At 38.4% G+C, this 26,660-nt stretch overlaps 1 protein-coding gene across 1 annotated transcript in view; it reads left to right on the plus strand.

Moving 5' to 3' along the window:
- The window catches only part of LRGUK (leucine rich repeats and guanylate kinase domain containing), a 103,158-nt gene that overhangs the window by 14,585 nt on the left and 61,913 nt on the right, over positions 1 to 26,660 (plus strand). Inside the window, exons 4-8 of the mRNA XM_068973246.1 lie at positions 116 to 216; positions 3,290 to 3,371; positions 15,178 to 15,302; positions 20,177 to 20,320; positions 25,235 to 25,315. Coding sequence (XP_068829347.1) covers positions 116 to 216; positions 3,290 to 3,371; positions 15,178 to 15,302; positions 20,177 to 20,320; positions 25,235 to 25,315 — 533 coding nt within the window. The remainder of the gene's footprint in view (positions 1 to 115; positions 217 to 3,289; positions 3,372 to 15,177; positions 15,303 to 20,176; positions 20,321 to 25,234; positions 25,316 to 26,660) is intronic.

Raw genomic sequence — 26,660 nt, forward strand, 5'->3', positions numbered from 1 at the left:
CTAGATAATTTTCAAATGTCCTGATATAACGTTTGCTGTTTTTAATGACTTTGTCTAGTTTTGACTTTATTGGCTTACCTTATTCTGTATTCATGTCCACTGTCCCTCCTCCCAGATTTGTCTTGTGTGAGCTGTATGCCTTATCTTCTAGAACTTAATGCTTCTCAGAATCACCTGAAAACATTCTTCAATTTCAAGCCACCCAAAAAACTCAAGGTAGGTTTTATTAATACACTAATTACATGTGTTAACTGAGTGTAATACATTAACAAGCCAAACAACATCCAAAGAGAATTCAGAGAGAATAAGGTAGAGGGAAAACGAATTTTAAAAAAGGAGGAGGACTTGTGTATCATTTATTTTAGAAAAAAAGATAGAGTCAGGAGATGTTTTTCAGAAGCTTTGCTGAAACCTAGTGTTCAAACCAAAGAATTAACTTCCTTCCTTTTTCTATGCTTCATTTAAATACTAGCTATTGTTTGTTTATTTTTGTTGTAGCGGAACAATTTTGTACCTGAAAAATCTGTAAAAATTTCCTGGGGGCTTACGTTTTGCCTACTTATTGATCCAGCCTTAGCTTCTGTTTAGAAAGCAGTGATTTCAGATCTTCATTCTTGCTTCTCTGCACATGCTTCTGCATTTCTGAGGCAGAACAAAGCTCAAGGAATGTTGATTGATGGAGCAGCTTACTCTGCTGTGGAACCCAGTGTCTCATGCTTTAATGTGAATATAGCTCATGTGGCATTCTTGTGAAAATGAGATTCTAACCTCGTAGGTCTGGGGTGGGCCTGAGACTCTCCTTTCTAACAACTGTCCTGGCAAGCCATTGCTGCTGGTCCATGGACCATACTTAATTAAGCAGAGAGATCACAGACTGATGGTACCCCAATTTTCTGCACATTGGAATCACCTGGGAAGTTTTAAAAACTGCTGATGCCTGGACCCCACTCTCAGAGATTCTGATTCAAGTGGTCCAGAGTAAGGCCTGAGTGTGGGGATTTTTCAAGGACCCCACCCACGTGGCTATAACATGCTGATGAATTTGGAAACCATTGCAACAAACTGGGGTTGGACTCAAGTGTTTCATTAAAATTTATTTTGCAGAATGGAGACCAATTGCTTTTTATTATCTACTAGTTTTACTTTATTTAGGAACCAAATTAATTTAGATCCAAAGTATCCTTCTGGGTCCATTTGAAGTCAAGAATCTGACACCCTCTCCACTGCCAGGGAGCTGCTGCTGCTGCGAAGTCGCTTCAGTCGTGTCCGACTCTGTGCGGCCTGGTAGATGGCAGCCCACCAGGCTCCCCCATCCCTGGGATTCTCCACCCAAGAACACTGGAGTGGGTTGCCATTTCCTTCTCCATTGCAGGAAAGTGAAAAGTGAAAGTAAAGTCGCTCAGTCGTGTCTGACCTTCAGCGACCCCATGGACTGCAGCCTTCCAGGCTCCTCCATCCATGGGATTTTCCAGGCAAGAGTACTGGAGTGGGGTGCCATTGCCTTCTCCGACTTCAACCCTATGTGAACCCTAAGTGATCCCCTTTGTGGACCTGGGAGGGGAACGATCGAGATCTTCCAGAGTTTCCAGTGCAGGATCTTACCAGATCCCCCCAGCAAGAGCTGTGAGGCAGCTGGGATGGTCTCATTTTACACATGGGTTTGCAGAACACAAAAGGTTAAATAACTTACTTAACCTTTGCTGGGAGGTCACAGGGCTGGCACTGAACCCCATGACTGAGACCCAAAGCCCTTTTTTTTTTCCAGTAAATCAGGCTTGTGTATAATATCCCACCCTTTAGGGAAGCTTTGCTTCCATTTCATTTATTATTTTAGTGCCTTGTGCCACCAACCAGAGAAAGCATACGTGTCCCAAAGAACAGGAGCCTTTACTCGTACCCTTTTTATATTTGCTGAAATGATTTTGCTCTTAGTAGGTGAAGAAGTTTCATTTGATTGATGGGCCTTCTTACAAGCTCTGGGCTCCAATGGAACTCCCATTGGGAGTCAGGGCAATGTCTTAACCCTTTTAAGGTCTCCCAACAAGTCCAGTGTAAATAAATGGATGGATGGAGTCCCAACAGGGGTGTAGTTAGATAGGTATCATGAGAAAAAATGTCAGTTGTAAATAAGCCTAGATAATTAGAAGTTTATTTCTAGCCCTTCATTATTATATAGAAGAAAAAAGTAAACATGAAGCTTCATTTTGTTATGCCAAACTGACTTTTTAATTCAGTCATGGGATACATTTTACATAGTTGCAACTTGTATATGCATAAAATTTTATTTCTGACTTTTTGAACTAATGGCATTTTATTTGCATATTTCTATTTCTTTACATGATTCACTTATTTTACTGACTCTGCAGTCTTGTTGCTGTATCGTAATCAATTTAACCAGTTTTCTGCTCTTTCCACTTGAGCTGTTTTCAAAAACAATTTTTTAGTGTTCAGTATTTAAAGGTTTTAGTATTTAAAGTATTTAGTATTTAATATATTGATAAAAATAATCTTAGCACTTTGGGGGGTTAAAATTACTGTTTTAAAGGGCAAAAGAAGATAAGAATAGTACTTATTATATAATTGCTTATAGTTTTCCAGAAAATGATTACAATGTGCCCAACAAAGTTATCAGAGCAGTGTTTAAAAATATTTTTCCATCTTTTGCCAGTAGGTGAATAATTAAAGCTATTTAATATTGTTTGTCTTTCTCATATCTTTGAGTAAGGACAACTGATACTTTTGAAAATGCTTTCCTATAATAAAATAGTCAATTTTGAGAAAGGGTGCTGAGTGGAAGAGGTATCCCCTGGCTTGAGGGATAAATAAGAAGAACTTTTCTGGCATTTAGGGGAGTGACGTGGGAGAGTAAATTGAGATAGAAACAGAGAAAGTGAAGAAACTGGAAACAGGATATACATATACATTAGGTGTACAGAGGCTACTAGGAGTTAGAGAAGATGAGACATGGTGTTAATAAGGGTGAGGTTGAGGTTAAATTCTGAAGGAAGATCAAGAAGGTTTAAAGTGAATGCTGAAAATGGGGAGAGTGACTGCAGAAACAGAAAGCGTTTCTTTTGGGGGGGGGTGTGCACTGGCCACAGGAAAGGGTCTCACCCTTATTTCGCCCCAGAGTAGACAGAGTCCCAGATAGGAAATGATTACACACACGGCAAGTAAGTCAGCCTGAGTGTATTTTGAACTGGTAACTCGTCTTCAGAAAAGACATTCTTCTTGTGGCAGTAATTGTGTGGTTAAGACGAATGACATCCTGCTCTCTTTCTCTCATCAGAAGGTGGATTTTTCCTACAACCAAATTTCAGAAATGTGCAGTTTATCGGCATACGAGTTTCTAACGAAACTAATTTTGGACAGTATCCTTTGAATGAGTAACAGGGAACATTTGGTTAATAGGCCCATGTAGTTAATACATGTGTAATTAATACGTGTGTACTGGATGATACGAAGTAGTGCAGGATAGGCAAATTTACTAGAGATGTGTGACTCATTGAAATGGCTCAGGATTGATACTCACAAAATGAAGGAAGGTTTCTTACTGACCATGGAGTAAGATTGTAAGCAGAGCTTGCCAAGAACTTCTTACACCTGAAAAGCTAAGAAGTCAGTCATTCTTCTGATAAACATAGGCTTACTTTTAATTCTAGAACCAGATAAGAAGTTCTGTTTACCCAACTCCCTTCTTCAAATTTACTTAAACTGGTACCCTACTTTATGTAAATCTAGTATCTGAAAATCCAGATATGACCAAAATGAATGAGTATTTATTTTACAGAAAAATTCACACAAAGCTCCCTTTAACTAGCAATCTTCTCCAGTGTATTTCAAACAGTGCTTTCATAAAAAATGTTTTAACAGTTATTAAACCAACAACGTTTGATTCATAGCCAACTTTAGCAACGTACCTGTTTCTTGAGCCAGGCTCCCGTGCAAACAGAGCACCTACTTTCAAGTTGACACACTCCAGCTTCTGGACCCTAAGGGGCTGACAGGGGATCTGTGAGTTTAATGAGCTTGAACTTCTTTACACCAGAGACTGATGTTCTCTGGGTGATAAGGGAGCAGTGCCTTCTCTTTCTCGGTAAGTATCTTTCTACCCACCTGAGGATTTTTCAGGGCAGAGTGGAGAATGAATTGATTGCCCTCGGGTGCCTCATTCCAGGGATGTGGCAGCAGCTACTACACACTACACTTGTAATGAGGCGGGGATGTGGGGAGAACAGAAGATACATTTTCTTGAAGACATATTTTGTAGGAAAAACCCTTTTTTCGTATATGATGGAAAGCTTAAAACATAGCATCACTCTCTTTAGAACTTATATGTGAAAATGAGCAATTAGTGGAAATTCAGATGGCGCTCTTGAAACAAGCAAGCGTTCCTGAACATTGCCTAATAAGAAAATGATCAAAATGAAACAAAATGAGGGAAGGATTTGTTTTGATGACAAGCTAAAAGTAGTACGCAGTAACAGCACCCATTCACAGAACCTTCACTTGATGCTTGACTGTCGTACGTGTATTGCATTTGCAAAGAGATACAGTCTGACAGCCCTGAAGCAGTCTGGCTTGGAGATCTCATCATCTCGGGCCATCTAGAAGAATGCTCCTCAAGGAGTAGCAGCAGCAGCAGCAGCATTGCCTAGAACTTCTTAGAAATGCAGGCTCTTGGAGGCTACCCCAGACCTCAGAAATCAGAATCTGCATTTTTAACAAAACCCCCAGGTGATGTGAGTCGATACTAAAACTTGAAAAGCACTAGTCTAGAAGTCAGCTGCCCCCTAAGCCCCAAGCAGCCAGAAGAAATTGAGCATCAAGAGCCACTTGTATCCCCCAGGGTACCCTGAGTGACACTGTGACGCAGCAGTCTGGAATTCTGTCTCCCAGAAAAATAGTCTTCCATGTGCAGCATGGAATTGTCAGAGAAAGCATTTCAATGGTATTTTGGACTGAAGATGCTCTTTAAAACATATCATGAAAGTCTCAATTTCTACTAAATTTATCTTTCCATGTAAAAAGCTAAACTATTATGACTTTGTAAATGTCAGTGGAGGAAGAAATCAGGGTTTTTTTAAAACTTCACTTTAGATGTAACAATGGAGTCTTCTCTCCAAAATATAAAAAGCTTTAATTACTATATCAGAATGGATTGAAATTCAGAACATGGACACAAAATTAGAATGTACCATAGCACTGTTGCTCACCTGGGTTTTTAAAAATGCAAAGTACCCAGAACAAGCTGCCCTTCATAAACAACTTCTTAGATAGCTTACAGCTTTGAATGAGGGTAGGCTAGTTTTTAAACAGTACTAACGATGCCTCTTTCTTTTGTTCTGTGCAGGCATATCATGTTGTGTGTAATTATGTAATTAGAGTTTTGAAAAGACTAAAAAGCTTTAAGATAAAGAATTTCTAGACAACTTTTTAATGCCAGTACGTTTGAAAACTTAGATGAAGTGAATAAATCCCTAGAAACATGTTCTGTACCAAAGCCCTGACGTGGAGATAGAAACACTGAGTAGTCCTATAACTATTAAAGTAACTCGTTACAAATTAAAATGAATTAAATATCTTCACACAAAAACCCCACCAGACCCAAACTTTGAAGAACAGACTTTTCAAAAATGAACAAATTCTTTCAAAGATTTAAAACAGAAGGCATATGCACAGTTCATTCTAAGAAGATTACTTTGATACCCAAACCAGACAAGGAAAGATAAGAGAAAGGAAAACGGCAGGCTTATTTCACTTGTGATATAGACATAAAAATCCTAAATAAAATATTAGCGCACTGCATCTGACAATATATGAAAAAGATAATATGCCATGACCAAGTTATGTTTATCTCATGAATGTAAGGCGAGTTTAACAGTAGCAGATTTTAAAATGTCATTAATAACTTGAACAGATTAAGGGAAATAAATCATGTGAGCAATAGATACAGAAAATTTAATAGAATCTATTTTTCCTTCACAATAAAAACTTAGTAAACTAGTAATAGGAAATTTCCTCGACTTGGTAAGAATGTCAACAAAAATATTTGAAACAAACTTGATCTCAACTGGAGGCATGTTAAAAGCACCCTTTATACTCAAGGATGCAAGGCAAGACAACCACCTTTGCCACTTCTAAGCATCATTGTTTTAGAGGTGTTGCTCAGTTCCAAAAGATAAGAGAAAGAAATTAAAGGAAAATATAAAGATGGATACAGAGGAAAAGTCATTTTTATAGATGATGTGATTGTCTACAGAGAATAGGCAAAAGAACTTGCAATAAATTACTAGAAATAATAGAGTTTTGAGAGTTCAGCAAGATAGTTGGATATGATTTCAATAAACAGAAATCAGCTGCATTACTCTACACCACAAACAAGCAAGTAGAAAACACAACCTTTAAAAGAAACACTATTTACAAAAATATATTTCTTATTAAAGATGAGCAAGACCTGTAGAGGGAACATAATAAAACTTTATTGAAGAGTATTAAAGACATAGCTGAAGGGAAATATATTATGATCCTGGATATGAAGATGGGAGAAGGTATGTAAAAATAATTTTATAGAAAATGAATCAGAAAAACTAATAAACATATGAAGACATGTCAACCTCACTTGTACTCAGGGAAATGCAGTTCAAGACCATGAGATACTGTGTCACAGCCATTCAATTGGCAGAATGTAAGAAATCTAAAAATACCCCATGTTGGAGAACACATAGGTCAAGAGAATCTCTGTTTTTCTTCCTATGGTTGTGAAATTAGTTCAGCCACTTTGGAAAGCAATTTTGTGCAGTCTTGTAAGGTTGAACGTCCACATTTTGTGACCTAGCCCTTTCATTCTTATGTCTAGGAAGTTTAGCATACGTGTACCTGGAGGCTTGTGTAAGAATGCTCGTAGCAACATTGCTTATAACAGCAAAAATTGAAATAGCCCAAATACTCCTTGATAAGAGAGAGCATAAATAAATTATGGTATACTGATACAACAGCATTATCATACAGTAGTGAAAATAAATGAACTCTATTTCCATGTGCCAGTTCAGCTGGCTGTTAATAAAACCAAATATAGTTTAGGTATAAAATCAAAGGGAAAAGGAAAGAATAGGCAGTTCAGTCTAGGGGTTATCTCTGAGAGAGGGACATCAGGAAGTTACAGGAGACATGGCAGCTCAGGGCTGTAAGACACAAAAGAGGCCACTGCCAGGCCTTCTTAAGTCTTAGATTTGGAACCAGGACTTTTCTGCCGTATTCTCTGGGTTAAGGCAGGTCATGGGTGCAGCCTGGATTCAAGAGGAGACACCTGTACAAGAGCATGAATAAGCAGAGGCATGTATCAGACGACCACAGACCTGTGTTTCTAAGAATATTCATCAAAATTGTAAAAGTAAATAGAAGCAGGCCGAATATGACCAACAATGTACCCATTTTCCATTAAAAATTTTTTTTAATTTGAAAATTAGAAATGAATTTCCTTGAAAATAATTATTTACCAAACTTCCAACTTTAGCTCTATCAGAATTCCCTGGAGGGCTTGTTAAAACACCTATTGCTGGTCCCCATCCTCCAGAGCTTTTGCTTAAGTAAGTCTGGAGTGGTACCTGAGAATTTGCATCACTAACAAGTTCCTGTTGTTCAGTTGCTAAGTTGTGTCCAACACTTAGTGACCCCATGGACGGCAGCCCGCCAGACTCCTGTCCTTCACTAGCTCCCAGAGTTTGCTCAAATTCATACCTGTTGAGTCAGTAATGCTATCTAACCTTCTCATCCTCTGCCAATTCCTAGGTGATGCTGATATTGCTGGTCTGAGGACCACACTTTCGAGATCCACAGCTCTAACCTAATCAGTCCTTCTCTATTATATTTTGAATATCATGTTTTTTTAATCTGATACCATTCTGCTGCTGCTGCTGCTACTTGTCCTTTTTAAAGTGCTTTAGAAATTTAGCTGTTATGTATTTTAAACTTTTTAAATTTGTTCAAGCTTTCCTTAGTGAGCATCTGTATTATCTATTTGAGGGGAAAGAAATGCAACTTTGTTTAAAATAAAATTAAAATAGAAGTATAATTATCAATCTTAGGAGAAGTTATTTAAAATAAAAACAAATCAGTTAATCAAACCAGTAGTGCTGACAATATGATTATAGTAGATTATGTTAATAACTCAATGTTCAGTTCAGTTGCTCAGTCGTGTCCAACTCTTTGCAACCCCATGAATCGCAGCATGCCAGGCCTCCCTGTCCATCACCAACTCCCAGAGTTCACTCAGACTCACGTCCATTGAGTCAGTGATGCCATCCAGCCATCTCATCCTCTGCTGTCCCCTTTTCCTCCTGCCCCCAATCCCTCCCAGCACCAGAGTCTTTTCCAATGAATCAACTCTTCACATGAGGTGGCCAAAGTACTGGACTTCCAGCTTTACCATCATTCTTTCCAAGGAAATCCCAGGGCTGATCTCCTTCAGAGTGGACTGGTTGGATCTCCTTGCAGTCCAAGGGACTCTCAAGAGTCTTCTCCAACACCACAGTTCAAAAGCATCAATTCTTCAGCGCTCAGCCTTCTTCATAGTCCAACTCTCACATCCATACATGACCACAGGAAAAACCATAGCCTTGACTAGACGGACCTTAGTCGGCAAAGTAATGTCTCTGCTTTTGAATATGCTATCTAGGTTGGTCATAACTTTCCTTCCAAGGAGTAAGCGTCTTTTAATTTCATGGCTGCAGTCAACATCTGCAGTAATTTTGGAGCCCAAGAAAATAAAGTCTGACACTGTTTCCACTGTTTCCCCATCTATTTGCCATGAAGTAATGGGACCAGATGCCATGATCTTTGTTTTCTGAATGTTGAGCTTTAAGCCAACTTTTTCACTCTCCACTCTCACTTTCATCAAGATGCTTTTTAGTTCCTTTTCACTTTCTGCCTTAAGGGTGGTGTCATCTGCATATCTGAGGTTATTGATATTTCTCCCGGCAATCTTGATTCCAGCTTGTGCTTCCTCCAGCCCAGCGTTTCTCATGATGTACTCTGCATAGAAGTTAAATAAGCAGGGTGACAATATACAGCCTTGACATACTCCTTTTCCTATTTGGAACCAGTCTGTTGTTCCATGTCCAGTTCTAACTGTTGCTTCCTGACCTGCATACAGATTTCTCAAGAGGCAGGTCAGGTGGTCTGGCATTCCCATCTCTTTCAGAATTTTCCACAGTTTATTGTGATCCACACAGTCAAAGGCTTTGGCATAGTCAAGAAAGCAGAAATAGATGTTTTTCTGGAACTCCCTTCCTTTTTCCATGATCCAGCAGATGTTGGCAATTTGATCTCTGATTCCTCTGCCTTTTCGAAAACCAGCTTGAACATCAGGGAGTTCACGGTTCAGGTATTGCTGAAGCCTGGCTTGGAGAATTTTGAGCATTACTTTACTAGCATGTGAGATGAGTGCAATTGTGTGGTAGTTTGAGCATTCTTTGGCATTGCCTTTCTTTGGGATTGGAATGAAAACTGACCTTTTCCAGTCCTGTGGCCACTGCTGAGTTTTCCAAATTTGCTGGCATATTGAGTCCAGCACTTTCACAGCATCATCATTCAGGATTTGAAATAGCTCACCTGGAATTCCATCACCTCCACTAGCTTTGTTCATAGTGATGCTTTCTAAGGCCCACTTGACTTCACATTCCAGGATGTCTGGCTCTAGGTGAGTGATCACACCATCGTGATTATCTGGGTCATGAAGATCTTTTTTGTACAGTTCTTCTGTGTATTCTTGCCACCTCTTCTTAATATCTTCTGCTTCTGTTAGATCCAGACCATTTCTGTCCTTTATCGAGCCCATCTTTGCATGAAATATTCCCTTGGTATCTCTAATTTTCTTGAAGAGATCTCTAGTCTTTCCCATTCTGTTCTTTTCCTATATTTCTTTGCACTGATCGCTGAAGAAGACTTTCTTATCTCTTCTTGCTATTCTTTAGAACTCTGCATTCAGATGCTTATATCTTTCTTTTTCTCCTTTGTTTTTCGCCTCTCTTCTTTTCACAGCTATTTGTAAGGCCTCCTCAGACAGCCATTTTGCTTTTTTGCATTTCTTTTCCATGGGGATGGTCTTGATTCCTGTCTCCTGTACAATGTCACGAACCTCCTTCCATAGTTCATCAGGCACTCTATCAGATCTAGGCCCTTAAATCTATTTCTCACTTCCAGTGTATAATCATAAGGGATTTGATTTAGGTCATACCTGAATGGTCTAGCGGTTTTCCCTGCTTTCTTCAATTTAAGTCTGAGTTTGGTAATAAGGAGTTCATGATCTGAGCCACAGTCAGTTCCTGGTCTTCTTTTTGTTGACTGTATAGAGCTTCTCCATCTTTGGCTGCAAAGAATATAATCAGTCTGATTTCGGTGTTGCGCATCTGGGGATGTCCATGTGAAGAGTCTTCTAACGTTAGCTATATGATATTAACTGTTTAGTTTATTATACTATTTTGTCCTTTGTAGGTGGGCAACTGATAATTGATAAGCACCCCAAAATGGAAGAAGAAAAACTTTACCAAGGATAAGTACATTTGTTTAGGTTTAAGAAAGGATGCAGTTTATTCTTTACCTATATATACTAATTGATTATTCATTGGAATTTATTCTATGATTATAGAATCATGAAATTTTGAAAAATTGATTCATAGAATTTTTAGATCTAGACAGGACTCTAGGGATCATCTAGTGCTGTTATTTATTTTATTTTTTTCTTTTCTTTTTTCTGTTTTGTCTTTAGTGCTATTATTTTATGAGTGAAGCCCAAGACCCAAGGACATGTCCAAGATTATTTGGTAAATGGTTGAACCAAGACTAGTCTTCTGAATTCCGTTGTTCTTCCCATGTTGCAATTCATTGAATAATTACTACTTTTATCACATAGCCATTTAAAGTGTATGCATGTTTCATTTCTTAAAGAGATTCACTCTCAGAGTGAAGAACATTTTTCACTGGTAAGGTGATATACATCCTTCAGGATTGATTTTGATTAAAGCCATCACTGTGGTTCTTTCCACTAAGAGAATTGTGATGGATTTCCTACTTATTTCTTAGTAACTGTTTTCTATACACCAGGCCCATATTTTATGATTGTAGACAAATGAATAAGAGCAAATACCAGAGTAGCGAATAATTCATGTCAAGCACTGTGAACTGCTGACAACATCACCAAAATGTAAAAATATATTGCCGGGCTTTTCCCTAGCTGCAAAGTTATGCTTATGTGCCTTTGGGTTCCTTCACTCAGTCTCCATGAGGATCTAACATTCCACAGTAAAAGATTTATTCATAGGATCATAAAACTTTAGAGTTAGGATGCAGTGTGTTGATTCTTAGTTCTTTGAGTCTCTTTCTCCTAATAGTGGCCTTTTAAAATTGAAATATATCTAAGAGAATTAAGCTAGTAAACTAATTCATTGTAACATTTTAATGACTTAACTGATTATATTTCTTCTTACTGAATAGTCCCAAGACCTATTAAAGAATGTGAAAGAATAATGTTAGGAGGAAGGGCAACTAACATTTCATGAAGGTTGTTAAGAAAATGAGATGGGAGAGAGAAAGTTATTCCTGAACTCAGAGCGTTGGATGGACCAGTCCTGCATACTAACTGTTGTCATTGCTGACAGTCACATATGATGTAACTGTGGAAGTAATTAGTGGAGACTTACACCACGGTTAAAAGTACTCTTTACTTAAGAACATGATTGCACTTGATCCTTGAATAATGGTAAGAGTTAGGGACCAACCCAGAGCAATTGAATATCTTCACAGAACTTTATAGTAACTTCTTTGTTAGCCACAGTTCTGCATCAGTGGATTCAACCAGCCTCCGTAGATGATGTATCACTGTAGTATGCATTTAGTGAAAAAGAAAAAACAACTCAAGTATAAGTGGTCCCATAAATTTCAAACCTGTTTTTCGAAGGTCAGGTGTAATTTATAATGCTTGAAATTCCGTGAAATTTAAAGAGGAGTGAAGAGTTGGGAAACAGACAGTTTCGGTGAAATGGAAGTATTTATCAGCAGAGATGTTCAGTCACTTCCTCATCCTTTGCCCCAGTGTAGAAGCCCTGGCCGTGACTGCAGGGGGCATCTGTATTCCTCCTTCTTCTGGCCCTTGCAGTACTAATTTCATAATATATGACCTTCCCTCCTATTCAAAGCTAGAGAGTAAACTGAATGTAGTCTCTCATGTCTTGGAAAGTCATGATACACACAGTCAACAAGCTTTCCTTTTCAATTCCCATTATCTCTTGACGGTTTCTGGATCTCCATATTCTAGTTTTCTAATTCCGGCCTGCTTCCCATGGGAATCCTTCCTGACTCAGCCACTGACAAGCATTTGCTTTACTCTCCATCATGACTGAGTATCTTCATTTCTGCTGAGGCTGAGCTACCCAGACCCTAGTGCTCCTGAAATAGTTCTTAAGAGACTATTGCTTCCTGGGCTAGAGTGAAACAGTTGTCCATTTGAAGTTTTCCATGCTTAATTTTTCTTGCCCAAGAGTGCTACTCTAAGGATATTTTAATTCATCTATGGAGTGATTATTTAAACAGCTCAAAGAAAATGGAAGCAGAAAGAAGGATCCTGTTTATGAGCACGAATGTCTGTCTGTAGAGCTAGTCTGGCGGGAAGCTTTGTGAAAGTGGTTTTGAAATGCATGCTGACAATAAGCAGAATTATGCTTCCACCTAAGGATTGAATCTGGAACCTGTGAGGAAAATCGAGGAATTTCCAGTTCGTTTGGCAGTATTTTCTCATCATTGCTTTTAGTTTCTGAATCAACAGGTGTCTCTGGCCTAGTTCTTTCAGAAGCCATCCTGGCCCAGATCCTCGTTTGTGTGCTATTCGCCAGGAGGCAGAGGATATGATTCCTTAGCTTCATCTGCTTGTAATTTAGTAACAATAACATCATGCCTTGTAAGTGTGAGGTACTTGGTAGTTGGTACAACTCATTCACACCTATTTTCTAAATTTTTTTCCTCATGATCTAACTTTTGGGCTTCATGGCAACCTGGTGTTATCTTCATTGTACAGATGGAAAGTCTGAGCAGAGAGAAATTATGTCACACAACTAGTAAGTAATGGAGTTAGGATAACTACAGATAATTATGAAGCAAAATGTGTGTTTTTTGTGATACGGTCTATTCCTTTCTCTTCAAAGCATTCGTTGGTTCTGAGATTGATCTCCATAGGTGGGGTACTCAAAGTTGACCAGAAAAGGCTTTGAGGAAGAAACAGTTTGTCTAGAGTGAATACCAAGAATAGGAATTGCCCCGATATTTACAGTTATAAGAAACACTGCCAGACTGCCTCCAGAGAGGCTGTACCATAATGAACCCTCTCACTCAGTGGTATGAAAGAATCTATTCTTCAAAACTTTAAAAATGTTTACCAAACTGATAGGCAAAGAGTAACATCTTAATTTACTTTCTCCTGACTACAGGTGAACCAGAGTGTCCTTTCATGTTTTTATGGTGGTGGTGGCGGTGTAGTTGCTAAGTTGTGTCTGACTCTTGTGACCACATGGACTGGAGCCCTCTATCCATAGGATTTCCCAGGCGAAAATACTGGAGTGGCTTACCATTTCCTTTTCCCTGTTATGTTAGCCACTTGGATTTGCTCTTCTGAGAATTTCTTGATTATCTTCTTTCCCCATTTTCTACTGGGCTATAGTCATCTTTATATTTTCTAGATGCTTAATTCTTTGTCTACTCTGTATGTTGTGAATATATGGTCTCCAGATCTGTCACTCGTACTTATTTATGTAATTAAAAAGTAATAGAAGTAGAGAAATGAGGCTACTCATCAAAAATAAATGCTTAATATGCCAGTCTAAAGCAAATGTTAAAAAAACAGAAAGAGAAAACTTAAAAAGTGTAATTTTAAATTAAATCCTGAAGAATGGACAGATTTTAGAAATAATTAGGAAAGCAGTATTAAAAAAAAAAAGAAAGTCAAATGTAAATTCCTGAACTATTAAGAAGATGGACCTGGCAGAATTGGAGAATTCTCACTGGATTATAATGGGGATGAAATTCAATAAATAGGTTTTGCTTAAAGTAAACGGCCTTAAATGCCAGAGTGAAGATTTTGGAATTCATCCTGTAAAAGTTTGTTAATTTAAGCATGATATCCAATCAATATTTTGAAAAAAATTTAACCTGACTATAGGGTGTAAGATGACTTGAAGACAAGAAGAAATGTAAGTTAGAGGTATGCACTGGTACCAAAGCTGAATTAAGGTGGGGATGAAAAACAATGGCATATTTAAAGAGATGTTTTAAAGCAAAAAATGCCAGGTCTTGGTGATGACTGGACGCCCTGAAAATGACAATTGGCTGAGAAAATGGTGATGCCTTAGGCTACTTGGGAAGGAAAACTGAGCTTTGGTGGATAATGACATTAAGTCCTGGAAATTTGCCTAAAAGCTGTTCATCTCCAAATTTTCTCAGTTGACATCTCAGATGGCCCATTTTCTACAGATGACATCTCCCAGGCTGTTTTCCCGGTTATGGGGATGATAAAGCACGTGTGCTTCCCCAGGACAACCCTGGATTCAGAACTTCTGCCTGTAGGAAAGTACAAGAGTTTCCCATGAAGACCATTAAGGGAGCAAAGGAAAAATGCTGCCAAAGAGGCAGCTTTGAACCACCCTGGTGGTTTCACTCTGGAGATTAATTGTTTTTTCCTCACCAATTAAATGAGTCACATATGAATACAGATGCAACTGAGTGCACTCAAAAGCTGTTCCTTTAAAAAAAAAAAGTAGTCCTAGTACTAACTTCTTTCTTTTCTTTTTCTTTTTTTAAAAATTTTTATTGGCGTATAGTTGATTTACAATGTGTTAGTTTCAGGTGTACAGCAAAGTGAATCAGGTATGTTGCTAAGTTGATATATGTAAAGTATACGTATACATACACACACACACATATATACATCCACTCTTTTTCAGATGTTTTCCCCATGTAAGTATTAGCTTACATGTAAAAAATATTTTAGGATTTGGCATGCTTTGTATTGGGCATGTAGTACTTTTTATTTATGCTGTTGTCTGATTTTTCTAATGATGATTTAACACTGATTCATTGTTTCTTCAAAATGTTTCCAGTAACATTTTCCTTAAACATAGTCGTGGTGTACAGGCAATGAGATAACTGAAATCAGTGGACTAGAGCTGTGTAGCAGTCTTAACTACCTTAGTTTGGCCAACAACAAGATCACAACCATTAACGGCTTAGGCATGTTACCAATCAAAATACTTTGTCTGGTGAGTCTACCAAAAGTATTATTCTTTATAGAAGTACTAATTAATGTCTTAGTGACAATATGAATGATAGCCAGGATTTTTCAGTTTTATAAAGAGCTAGTTTCTTTATGAAATGTCATGATCTTCCATTTTGTTTGCTCCTTTTCATATCTGGTTTGTTTATGTGTGTTTGATGAATATTTCATGCTTAAGATAAAATGATTTTCTAACTTGGTATACAAATTCCATTTTTTAAAAGACTGACTTTACCACTGAGAAAGAAAGGCATACTTTTAGCACCTGTTAAGAATATATTTATAATGTCTTATTAATGCAATAATAGTTAAACATATTTAAGCATAATATTTGGACTTCCCTGGTGGCTCAGCAGTAAAGAATCCACCTGCCAATGCAAGAGACACAGGTTTGATCCCTGGGTCGGGAAGATCCCCTGGAGAAGGAAATGGCACTCACTCCAGTATTCTTGCCTGGGAAATGCCATGAACAGAGGAACTTGGCAGGCTATTGTCCATGGGGTTGCAGAGTCGGAAACGATTTAGTGACTAAACAACATGAAGAAGAGTAATATTTATTGCAGTTAAAGCGTCATTGCACAAAAAAAAAAAACCTTCATTACTTTCAAATGAACCACTGGGCACTGAATTTTGGCAATCCTTTTATATCACTATATGCTAGTCTCCCATTCTAGAAAACCAGAATTATGAATAAATTTATTCATAATTTATTACGAATGAATAAGTAAATAAAGTTCATTTATTCTCTCTGGCTGAGAATAAATGAACAATTTCCTTCAGAAAGTTAATATTTTAAATTTTTTTTTTTTTTTTAAATTTTAAAATCTTTAATTCTTACATGTGTTCCCAAACATGAAACCCCCTCCCACCTCCCTCCCCATAACATCTCTGTGGGTGATCCCCATGCACCAGCCCCAAGCATGCTGTATCCTGCGTCAGACATAGACTGGCGATTCAATTCTTACATGATAGTATACATGATAGAATGCCATTCTCCCAAATCATCCCGCCCTCTCCCTCTCTCTCTGAGTCCAAAAGTCCGTTATACACAGCTGTGTCTTTTTTCCTGTCTTGCATACAGGGTCATCATTGCCATCTTTCTAAATTCCATATATATGTGTTAGTATACTGTATTGGTGTTTTTCTTTCTGGCTTACTTCACTCTGTATAATCGGCTCCAGTTTCATCCATCTCATCAGAACTGATTCAAATGAATTCTTTTTAACGGCTGAGTAATACTCCATTGTGTACATGTACCAAAGCTTTCTTATCCATTCATCTGCTGATGGACATCTAGGTTGTTTCCATGTCCTGGCTATTATAAACAGTGCTGCGATAAATTTTTTCCCCATGAAGAGCACTATCCTTAAGCTATATGACATGCTCTGTGACTGTGACTGAATGAAAACATAGACAACTTACTTAAAAATCAGCAGGGTCATATTAGTTCCAACCATATATACAGTATTTTTGAAGTAATAGTCTAGCTCACTAGTTCGGGGGCTGATAAAGTAGTTTGTGGATGATCTAGGAGGCTTTCTGCTTCCTTCCTACCCTTAGATGGCTTTTCTGTTCTTCATTTAATCTGTCACAGGATAGGCAAGGATTTTAAGCCATGAGACTAGTAATTTATTAATTTCTTATGTTAACTATCCCACAGAAGATTGTTGAACTGTTGTTTAGGATGGCATCTTGGGTTATCTGCAGATTTTTTTTACAGATATGATGCATTCTTTCTGTCTTGTTTAACCACAGACAGCTGGTGGTGGGTTATGTGTTAATTTTTCTTTCCCCAAGCTTGAAGCCTGAAGTGCTTTTTCAAGACTCTTCACTCCTTACAGTGAATTAGATGAGGGCAAACTACTGACTGCCAGTAGAGACGTGGTAAAGTTTAATTATTCCCCTGAAGTTTCATATTTTCTGTCCACTAAGGCACAGTGGCAAAGCTGTAAATGAAAATGACTTCAGCAAGTCAAATTGCAAACTTAAAAATTATAAAAGAAAGTCACATTTTAAAATTATGATAATTTGAAGGATTCTTGGCAGTATGTTCTATTCAATTTGCAGCTTGTTGCAACTTTATGCTTTTCTTTATGTATCTTTTTACATTGCATTCCTGTTCACTTTAAGTAGAGCATGGTATGTGGAAAGAGATATACAGCTGCGCATAAGGAATGAGAATTCAGCTCGTTATTAAGAATAACAACACATAGCACTTTTATCGTAAGACCTTGTTTCAATAACTGAATAAGTAAACTGTGTTGACAGTTTCATCTCAAGCAGCTTTTAGAAAAAGCATAAGAAAACTTACTTTTCCTACAAGTAGATTAGATGGATTGTTCCCCATTCCCTTTCCCATCATCCAAGATTAACTAGAAAATACAGAATTTTCCATCATTCATTTTCTTCAAAATGTTTGAGAATGGTAAAGTTTTCTTTTCTGTATATTAATAAAATACATAAAATGAGACTCATTTGTTTCAATAGTTTTTCATGCTTTTTAAAAGAATTGTGGTATCAGTAAAACAATTGTACTGCTGAAAGTAATTCACTTTACTGAGATAAATTCAGAGGAAAAAAAAGAGCCATTCACTATACAAACCAATTGTTAATTCCCTACTTTTACAATAAATATTAAGGGAAAATGTGGTTCACTCATGGTCTGTTCTGCCAGCCACCTCCTTTAGCAAGTAAGGACAATCCATTCCAAACTTCAAAAAATCATTGTGTCTCAGTAAACGTCATTTGTTTTTTTTTCCCCCTCCCAGCTTGGGAGATTGAGACTATTTCTCATTTCATTTATTTAATAAACTAGTTTCTAACTGCTCCCTTTTCCCTGCTCAACATGATGAAAAGTGCAAGAACTGTTCTTGCAGAAACTCGTCATGTGCTTTGAGGAGAGACGCATCAGTTTTTCATCACTGGATAAAAGATTTGACTAGATGACTTTCAACTCAAATTCTGATTTGACATATTTCTCAAGTTCTGCTTTCTCCTATGACCATAGACTATCCAATTAAACATTTCTGTGCCTTACTCTGCTCTTGGGCATCTACCACTTTGAAAGCCATCAGAGACACACTAAAAAAGAATTACAGTTTATCTTCCACATCGATGGCACATCAAAAGTCTTTAGAAAGAAGTGTATTATGTATGTAAATTTGATATGTGGGTGTATTTTAAATAGAATACTGAGGCCCTATTTCAATAAGTTAAATTAATATGGATATTATGTTCAGTATAGTTTTTTCCTTTCCTTTTTCTATTACTGTTTCTAGAACTTTTTTGAACAGTAGGAAATTTGACTTAGGCAAATGGGGTCATTAGTGTTCTTCCTTCTCATTATGGAATTTTTCAGACATATATAAAAATAAAGGGAATAGTTTAATGAATCCCCACGTGCTATCATCTAGCTTTATAGATTATCAACATTTTATTAATATATTTTAAAGAACCATAAAATTATATTAATGAATATAAATCTTGCTCATTATTAAAGTGAAATCTTATGAAAAATTGGGTGAAAATGAGCTCTTACTATTAAATGTATCAGGAAGCATGTACCAGGAAAAATGTTTTAGATGGTAGAGAATACTAAAATTTTTTAGTTATAAGGTCCTCAGTAAAAGTTTTAAAAGTTTAAGGATGGGTATAACATGGCATTAGTAGAAACCTCAAAATTAGTCTTTGTCGTGATTCTCAACTCAGAGTTTAGCTTTACTGGGACATTTTCTTATACTTCAAAGACTAATGAGCCCAAGGAATTTTGCGTGTGTTGGGAAATGTACAAGAAAATGCAAATTGTTGTTACCACCATAATTTGTGTTATGGGTTCATGGGGGTTGGAAAAGAGAACACCATTTAAGTCTTATATCTTTCTCTGTTTCATGGTGTTGTCTAAGAAGATGTTTATGTGTGAATTATTTAAGAACTTAGTTTGTGTGTGTATTGTTCTAGAGCATGCCACCCCAAAATGTAGTGGTGTTGAGAAATTCTATTAGTTAACCATTTTGTTATTTTGCAGTTCTGTAATCTGAGCTGGGCTCAGCTGGGTGGTTCTGCTGGTCTTGCCATGTACAGCTAGCAGATTGACTGGGGGCTGGGCTCAGCTGAGATGCTGCAATAGCTGAGTTTCTTCTCTCTCTCTAGTCTCAGGGCTCCTCTCTCTTTAACATCTCCGCAGATTCTTTCTAGAGGAGCTAGAGTTCTTACATGGCAGCTCAGGGCTCCAAGACACAAAAGGAGCCAATGCCACGCCTTCTTAAGTCTTAGAATTTGTAACTAGGACACTTGTGCCATATTCTTTGGGTTAAGGCAGATCATAGGTGCAGCCTGGATTCAAGAGGAGAGAAAGGTACCAAGAGCATGAATGAGCAGAAGCATATATCAGACTACCACAAACCTTGTGATATGAAGTGATTATATTCAGAATATTTCTGAAGACAGAGTAGATGTGGGAGTTGTAGTGGTCAAGTGGTTTGTTAAAATGGCCATGAAAGAATTGTTGTTAAATTTATATTTCTAAAGAGGAGCATGGAGTCATGCTGCCATTAGGCTTGAGGTTAGCAATGTCCAAATTTTATACTGCCTAGCTTTTATTGTTCCTATTGAACAATGTTCTTATGAACATTCATCTGCTTATCTGTAGCAAAAAATACTATGTTCTGAGTCTTTCAGCTGAAATACCATGATTTCTTTCTATGATGTATGTATATGTGTTTAGGGAGGTGAATGATGGGAATGGAGGGAGACAAGAATGTCTTACTGATTTTAAGTGGTTTGAGGCAGTGTACCCAGAATGAAAACTTGTCACTGCAGTTTTCTCTTTAGGACATTAAGTGTATTTTTTATCAATTTTAGAGCAATAACCAGATTGAGAAGATCACAGGTTTGGATGACCTAAGAGTCCTGCAGATCCTCGATCTGAGCCAGAATCAGATCAGTAGCCTCCAAGGCTTAGAGGGTCATGATTTCTTGGAAGTGATCAACCTCGAGGATAATAAGGTAATGTCATACTTTACGTGTCTTGGTTTTAGTGTCTACATAAGAGGACATATTAGGACCCATTATTAATGTCTCAAGTGCTATCACATTCAGTGCCAGCTCAGAAATATTCTAGAAAGCCTCCTGGAGCAATAGGTGAAGGACTTTTTTTTTTTTTAATATAAATAGTGATTCTTAGCATTTAAACATTCCTGGTTTCATTATTTTGAAGGTTTAACTGGAACTAAGTGCACATGACTTTGTGAAATAGCTATGTTCATGTGAAATTTGGGGTAGAAAGATCGCATTAGGAATGTCTGACATGTCAGAGCAGGGAAACTGGAGCCAAGAGAATAGCCTCAGGCTGGTGTTGCCTCCATTTAATGAGAAGAGACACAGGAAGTGAATTGTCAGAACTTCCCTGGTGGCTCAGATGGTAAAGCGTCTGCCTGCAATGTGGGAGACCTGGGTTGTAAAGCGTCTGCCTGCAATGCGGGAGACCTGGGTTCAATCCCTGGGTCAGGAAGATCCCCTGGAGAAGAAAGTGGCAACCCACTCCAGTACTCTTGCCTGGAAAATCCCATGGATGGAGGAGCCTGGTAGGCTACAGTCCATGGGGTCGCAAAGGGTTGGATATGACTGAGCGACTTCACTTTTTTTATTTGTAACAATAGCCTGTGTTTGCAACTTGAATAAATTTGGAGACTGGACTTATTTAGTTTCCATTTTGGCTTAATGCACACATTACTTCAAAAACTATATCAATTGGCTTTCACTCTGAATTATATTTTATTTTTAATAAAGCGTGTGTGCTCCTAATAATGATATATTCAGTTGGTACCTGTAGCTCACTTCTTGTGCAAAAAGATCTACATTGTGATTTAATTCATCTTGAGTACTTTGTTGTATTTTTGGGAAAGATCTCACAAGTAAGTTGATTATTTACTTCTTGAAAATGAAAAGTCGGCCTGACCCTAAAAGAGACATAGAGACTATCTGGGGTAAGATGCATTTCTGAGGAGACATTTCTCTGTTCAGCCGTGACGGTGCTCATTAGCTAGATCCAATGACTCTTTCTCCAGTGAACTTCCATTCAGTTCAGTTCAGTTCAGTCGCGCAGTCGTGTCCGACTCTTTGCGACCCCATGAATCACAGCACGCCAGGCCTCCCTGTCCATCACCAACTCCCGGAGTTCACTCAGACTCGCGTCCATTGAGTCCGTGATGCCATCCAGCCATCTCATCCTCGGTCGTCCCCTTCTCCTCCTGCCCCCAATCCCTCCCAGCATCAAAGTCTTTTCCAATGAGTCCACTCTTCACATGAGGTGGCCAAAGTACTGGAGTTTCAGCTTTAGCATCAGTCCTTCCAAAGAAATTAAAAAAAGACAGTCTTAAGGACTGGCAAGAGTGGATTTTTAATAAAAGGAAAAACTGTTCCTCCTCATTTTTATGTGACTTGCATATTAAATTGTCAACTTCTAGGGTTAATTCGTTTGTTCACTGTCCCATATGTCGTATGAAGTCAAAGACTTCATAAAGTCATTAGACTTAAGATGTCATAAGACCTAAGAAGTCATAAGACCAGGTTCCAAATCTCTTCATATGGTTTTGTGGTGGTTGTTTTTCAGTCACTCAGTCGTGTCCGAGTTTGCGGCCCCATGGACTGCAGAACGCCAGACTTCCCTGTCCTTAACCATCTCCTGCAGCTTGCTCAAACTCATGTCCATCGAGTCAGTGACGCACCCCAACCATCTCATCCTGTCATCCTCTTCTCCTGCCTTCAATCTTTCCCAGCATCAGGGTCTTTTCCAGTGAGTGAGTTCTTCGCATCAGGTGGCCAAAGTATTGGAGCTTCAGCTTCAGAATCAGTCCTTCCAGTGAACACTCAGGACTGATCTCCTTTAGGATGGACTGATTGGATCTCCTTGCAGTCCAAGGGACTCCCCAGAGTCTTCTCCAACACTGCAATTCAAATGTATCTCTTCAGTGCTCAGCTTTCTTTATACTCCCAACTCTCACATACATACATGACTACTGGAAAAACCATAGCCTTGACTAGACAGATCTTTGTTGGCAAAATAATGTCTCTGCTTTTTTAATATGCTGTCTAGTTTAGTCATAGCTTTTCTTGCAAGGAGCAAGTGTCTTTTAATTTCATGGCTGCAGTCACCATCTGCAGTGATTTTTGAGCTCTCCAAAATAAAGTCTGTCAATATTTCCATTGTTTCCCTATCTATTTGCCATGAAGTGATGGGACCAGATGCCATGATCTTAGTTGTTTGAATGTTGAGCTTTAAGCCACCTTTTTCACTCTCTTCTTTCATCTTCACCTAGAGGCTGTTTAGCTCCTCTTCACTTTCTGCCATAAGGGTGATGTCATCTGCCTGTCTGAGGTTATTAATATTTCTCCTGGCAGTCTTGATTCTAGCTTGTGCTTCATCCACCCTGGCATTTCGCATGCCATACTCTCCATATAAATTAAATAATCAGGGTGACAATATACAGCCTTGATGTACTCCTTTCCCAATTTTGAACCATTACATGGTTCCATGTCTGGTTCTAACTATTGCTTCTTGATCTACATACTGGTTTCTCAGGAGGCAGGTAAGGTGGTCTGGTATTCCCAGCTCTTTAAGAATTTTCCACAGTTTGTTGTGATCTACACAGCCGAAGAATTGTTGCTTTCAATCCATGTTGTTGGAGAAGATTCTTGAGAGTCTCCTCAAGAGTTATGTATAACTCATAAATGTATAGTTTAGCAAAGAGTTTTCAGGTGAAGTCATGTAACATTGAGATCAAGAAATATGTCATACAACTTGCCATTTCTATCTTTTCTTAAAACAGTGACCTCATTGATAAAATGATAGAGCTGTGTGCAGTAAGAAGGCTTCCCCAGTCACAAACAACCACAATAACCAGTGGAAGCAGTGATGGGGACGGGGACTGGGGAACTGAATGCTAGAAGGATGAGTGATCGGGAGAGCCACGTAGCCCATGCGTACCTTTTTTGCATTTTCTCTGTTTCTACATACTATTTTATTCCTGCCTTAAATATGGATGAGATGAGGAACATCTCTCTACCTCACTGTTCTCTATCCAGAGGGGAGAAGAGAAAATGTGGCTGTGAGTTTACATTTATTGAAGGAACACGCAGTAATTCCCTTGTTCTGTGTGACTTTATGGAATTCTTATTGAAAAGCTAGATATTCACAAGAGCAATTTTTAAAATGTCTCTGCTTTTGAATATGCTATCTAGGTTGGTCATAACTTTTCTTCCAAGGAGTAAGCGTCTTTTAATTTCATGGCTGCAGTCACCATCTTCAGTGATTTTGGAGCCCCAAAATAAAGTCTGACACTGTTTCCACTGTTTCCCCATCTATTTCCCATGGAGTGATAGGACCAGATGCCATGATCTTCGTTTTCTGAATGTTGAGCTTTAAGCCAACTTTTTCCCTCTCCTCTTTCCCTTTCATCAAGAGGCTTTTTAGTTCCTCTTCACTTTCTGCCATAAGGGTGGTGTCATCTGCATGTCTGAGGTTATTGATATTTCTCCCGGCAATCTTGATTCCAGCTTGTGCTTCTTCCAGTCCAGCGTTTCTCATGATGTACTCTACATGGAAGTTAAATAAGCAGGGTGACAATATACAGCCTTGACGTACTCCTTTTCCTATTTGGAACCAGTGTGTTGTTCCATGTCCAGTTCTAACTGTTGCTTCCTGACCTGCATACAAATTTCTCGAGAGGCAGGTTAGGTGGTCTGGTATTCCCATCTCTTTCAGAATTTTCCACAGTTTCAAAGGCTTTGGCATAGTCAATAAAGCAGAAATAGATGTTTTTCTGGAACTCTCTTGCTTTTTCCATGATCCAGCAGATGTTGGCAATTTGATGTCTGATTCCTCTGCCTTTTCGAAAACCAACTTGAACATCAGGGAGTTCATGGTTCAGGTATTGCTGAAGCCTGGCTTGGAGAATTTTGAGCATTACTTTACTAGCATGTGAGATGAGTGCAATTATGCGGTAGTTTGAGCATTCTTTGGCATTGCCTTTCTTTGGAATTGGAATGAAAACGGACCTTTTCCAGTCCTGTGGCCACTGCTGAGTTTTCCAAATTTGCTGACATATTGAGTGCAGCACTTTCACAGCATCATCTTTCAGAATTTGAAACAGCTCAACTGGAATTCCATCACCTCCACTATCTTTGTTCATAGTGATGTTTTCTAAGGCCCACTTGACTTCACATTCCAGGATGTCTGGCTCTAGATGAGTGATCACATCATCATGATTATCTGAGTCGTGAAGATCTTTTTTGTACAGTTCTTCCGTGTATTCTTGCCACCTCTTCTAAGGTCTGTCTAGTCAAGGCTATGGTTTTTCCAGTAGTCATGTATGGATGTGAAATTTGGACTGTGAAGAAGGCTGAGTGCTGAAGAATTGATGCTTTTGAACTGTGGTGTTGGAGAAGACTCTTGAGAGTCCCTTGGACTGCAAGGAGACCAAACCAGTCCATTCTGAAGGAGATCAGCCCTGGGATTTCCTTGGAAGGAATGATGCTAAAGCTGAAGCTCCAGTACTTTGGCCACCTCATGTGAAGAGTTGATCATTGGAAGAGACTCTGGTGCTGGGAGAGATTGGGGGCAGGAGGAGAAGGGGACGACCGAGGACGAGATGGCTGGATGCCATCACTGACTCGATGGACATGAGTCTGAGTGAGCTCCGGGAGATGGTGATGGACAGGGAGGCCTGGCGTGCTGCAATTCATGGGGTCGCAAAGAGTCGGACACGACTGAGCGACTGAACTGAACTGACTTTTTAAAATAAGTTGAGTTTAAAGGATCCGAAGTAGCTCCTCTTATATTATGTTCTCTGTTGTCTTGGTACATTTAGCCTGTTGATAATATTTTCTCTGTGTGTGTGTGTTTGTTTTTCGGATAAACAGATTGCTGAGCTGGGTGAAATAGAATACATTGAAAACCTACCTCTCCTTCGAGTTCTCAATCTTCTGAGAAATCCAATTCGGGTAAGACGTCCTTTGTTTTGGGGGTGGGAGGTAGGGATAAGAACATTCTTGGAATTCTTCTTTATGAAATACTTTTGATAGAACATGAAGAATGTGAATACAGTGTGTTTATCACCATTCTCTATTAGAAGGGTAAGCAAAGTCACACCCGTGCTCCCCCATCAGTGCAGGTAAAGCCTGAAATTGAATATTAGTTGTCTGCTCTGTATGACCATTTGTGACTCATCCACGTGGTAATAAAGATTATCAAGAGGGAGCTATTGAGATTATAGAGCAATGTCTTTTTAGTGCAAGAATGCCTGAGGCGTAGATGGAATGTGGCTCCTATTTTATATCAGGGAGAAGTCTAAGATTAGACACCTAAAGAAATTATCCTGGGGATTGCTGTAAAACTGGCATTGTAAAATGATTATAGGAAAAAATCATATATTTCCTAGTGATTCTTCACCTTTGGATATCAAATATGCAGACTTTTTCTTTTTTCTGGATGCTCTCTTTTTTGTCGCCAATGATAGATCCTTTCTGCTCAACTCTGTTTCCCTCCCTTTTTGTGCAAATGTCATTCATTCCCCTTTGAATCTATATCCTCCTCTCACTCTACCGTAGATTCTTGAATTTGTATGTATCTCTGAGTACCTTTCTTTGTGCGTGTACGACTTGAGAAACATAACTAGGCAGGCAAAAAATCAAAATGAAAAATGAAAAGTACAGTCTGAGAGTAAAAACAGTGCTTGGTATGGGAATAGTGGCAGACAATGTAAAAGCATCCCTGGAGAGGAAGGGGTTTAAAGTGGCCATCCCTCCCAGTTCCAGACTCATAAAGAGCACAGACCCTTTCACACATGTTACCTCATTTATTTATAAACCCCTCCCACATATGCACTTTGAAGTACACAAAAGATGCCATTGTATATTCCTATCGAGTGTATTCTCATCTAAAAAATGCATCACCCACTTAATATCTTTGCCTTCAAAGAGACCTAGCTTCTTGGTACAACGTAATTAATTATATTTCTAAAAAGCAGATAATCCTAACACAGCAGATGATAGAGTATTAAGGGAATTGTTCTATAAATGAATATCATTTTATTATTGTAAAACAAATTCATAATTAATGATACAAAATTAATATAAAACAACACAAAGAAATAATGAAGAATTAATAATAAGGACTGCTACTATTATAATAATGAAACTCCTCTAAGTTAGAAGATAGGGTTTCAGTCACTGGCCATGGAACATTGGATGAAATACTTCACCTCCCTGAGCCTTAGGTGTTTTTCTCTTTACAGATGAAGATAATCAGGTTTGTCCTGGTTATCTCACAGGGAGATTGACAAGATCA

Source organism: Capricornis sumatraensis, chromosome 5, assembly GCF_032405125.1.
Source record: "Capricornis sumatraensis isolate serow.1 chromosome 5, serow.2, whole genome shotgun sequence".
In the NCBI taxonomy this organism is placed as follows: domain Eukaryota; kingdom Metazoa; phylum Chordata; class Mammalia; order Artiodactyla; family Bovidae; genus Capricornis; species Capricornis sumatraensis.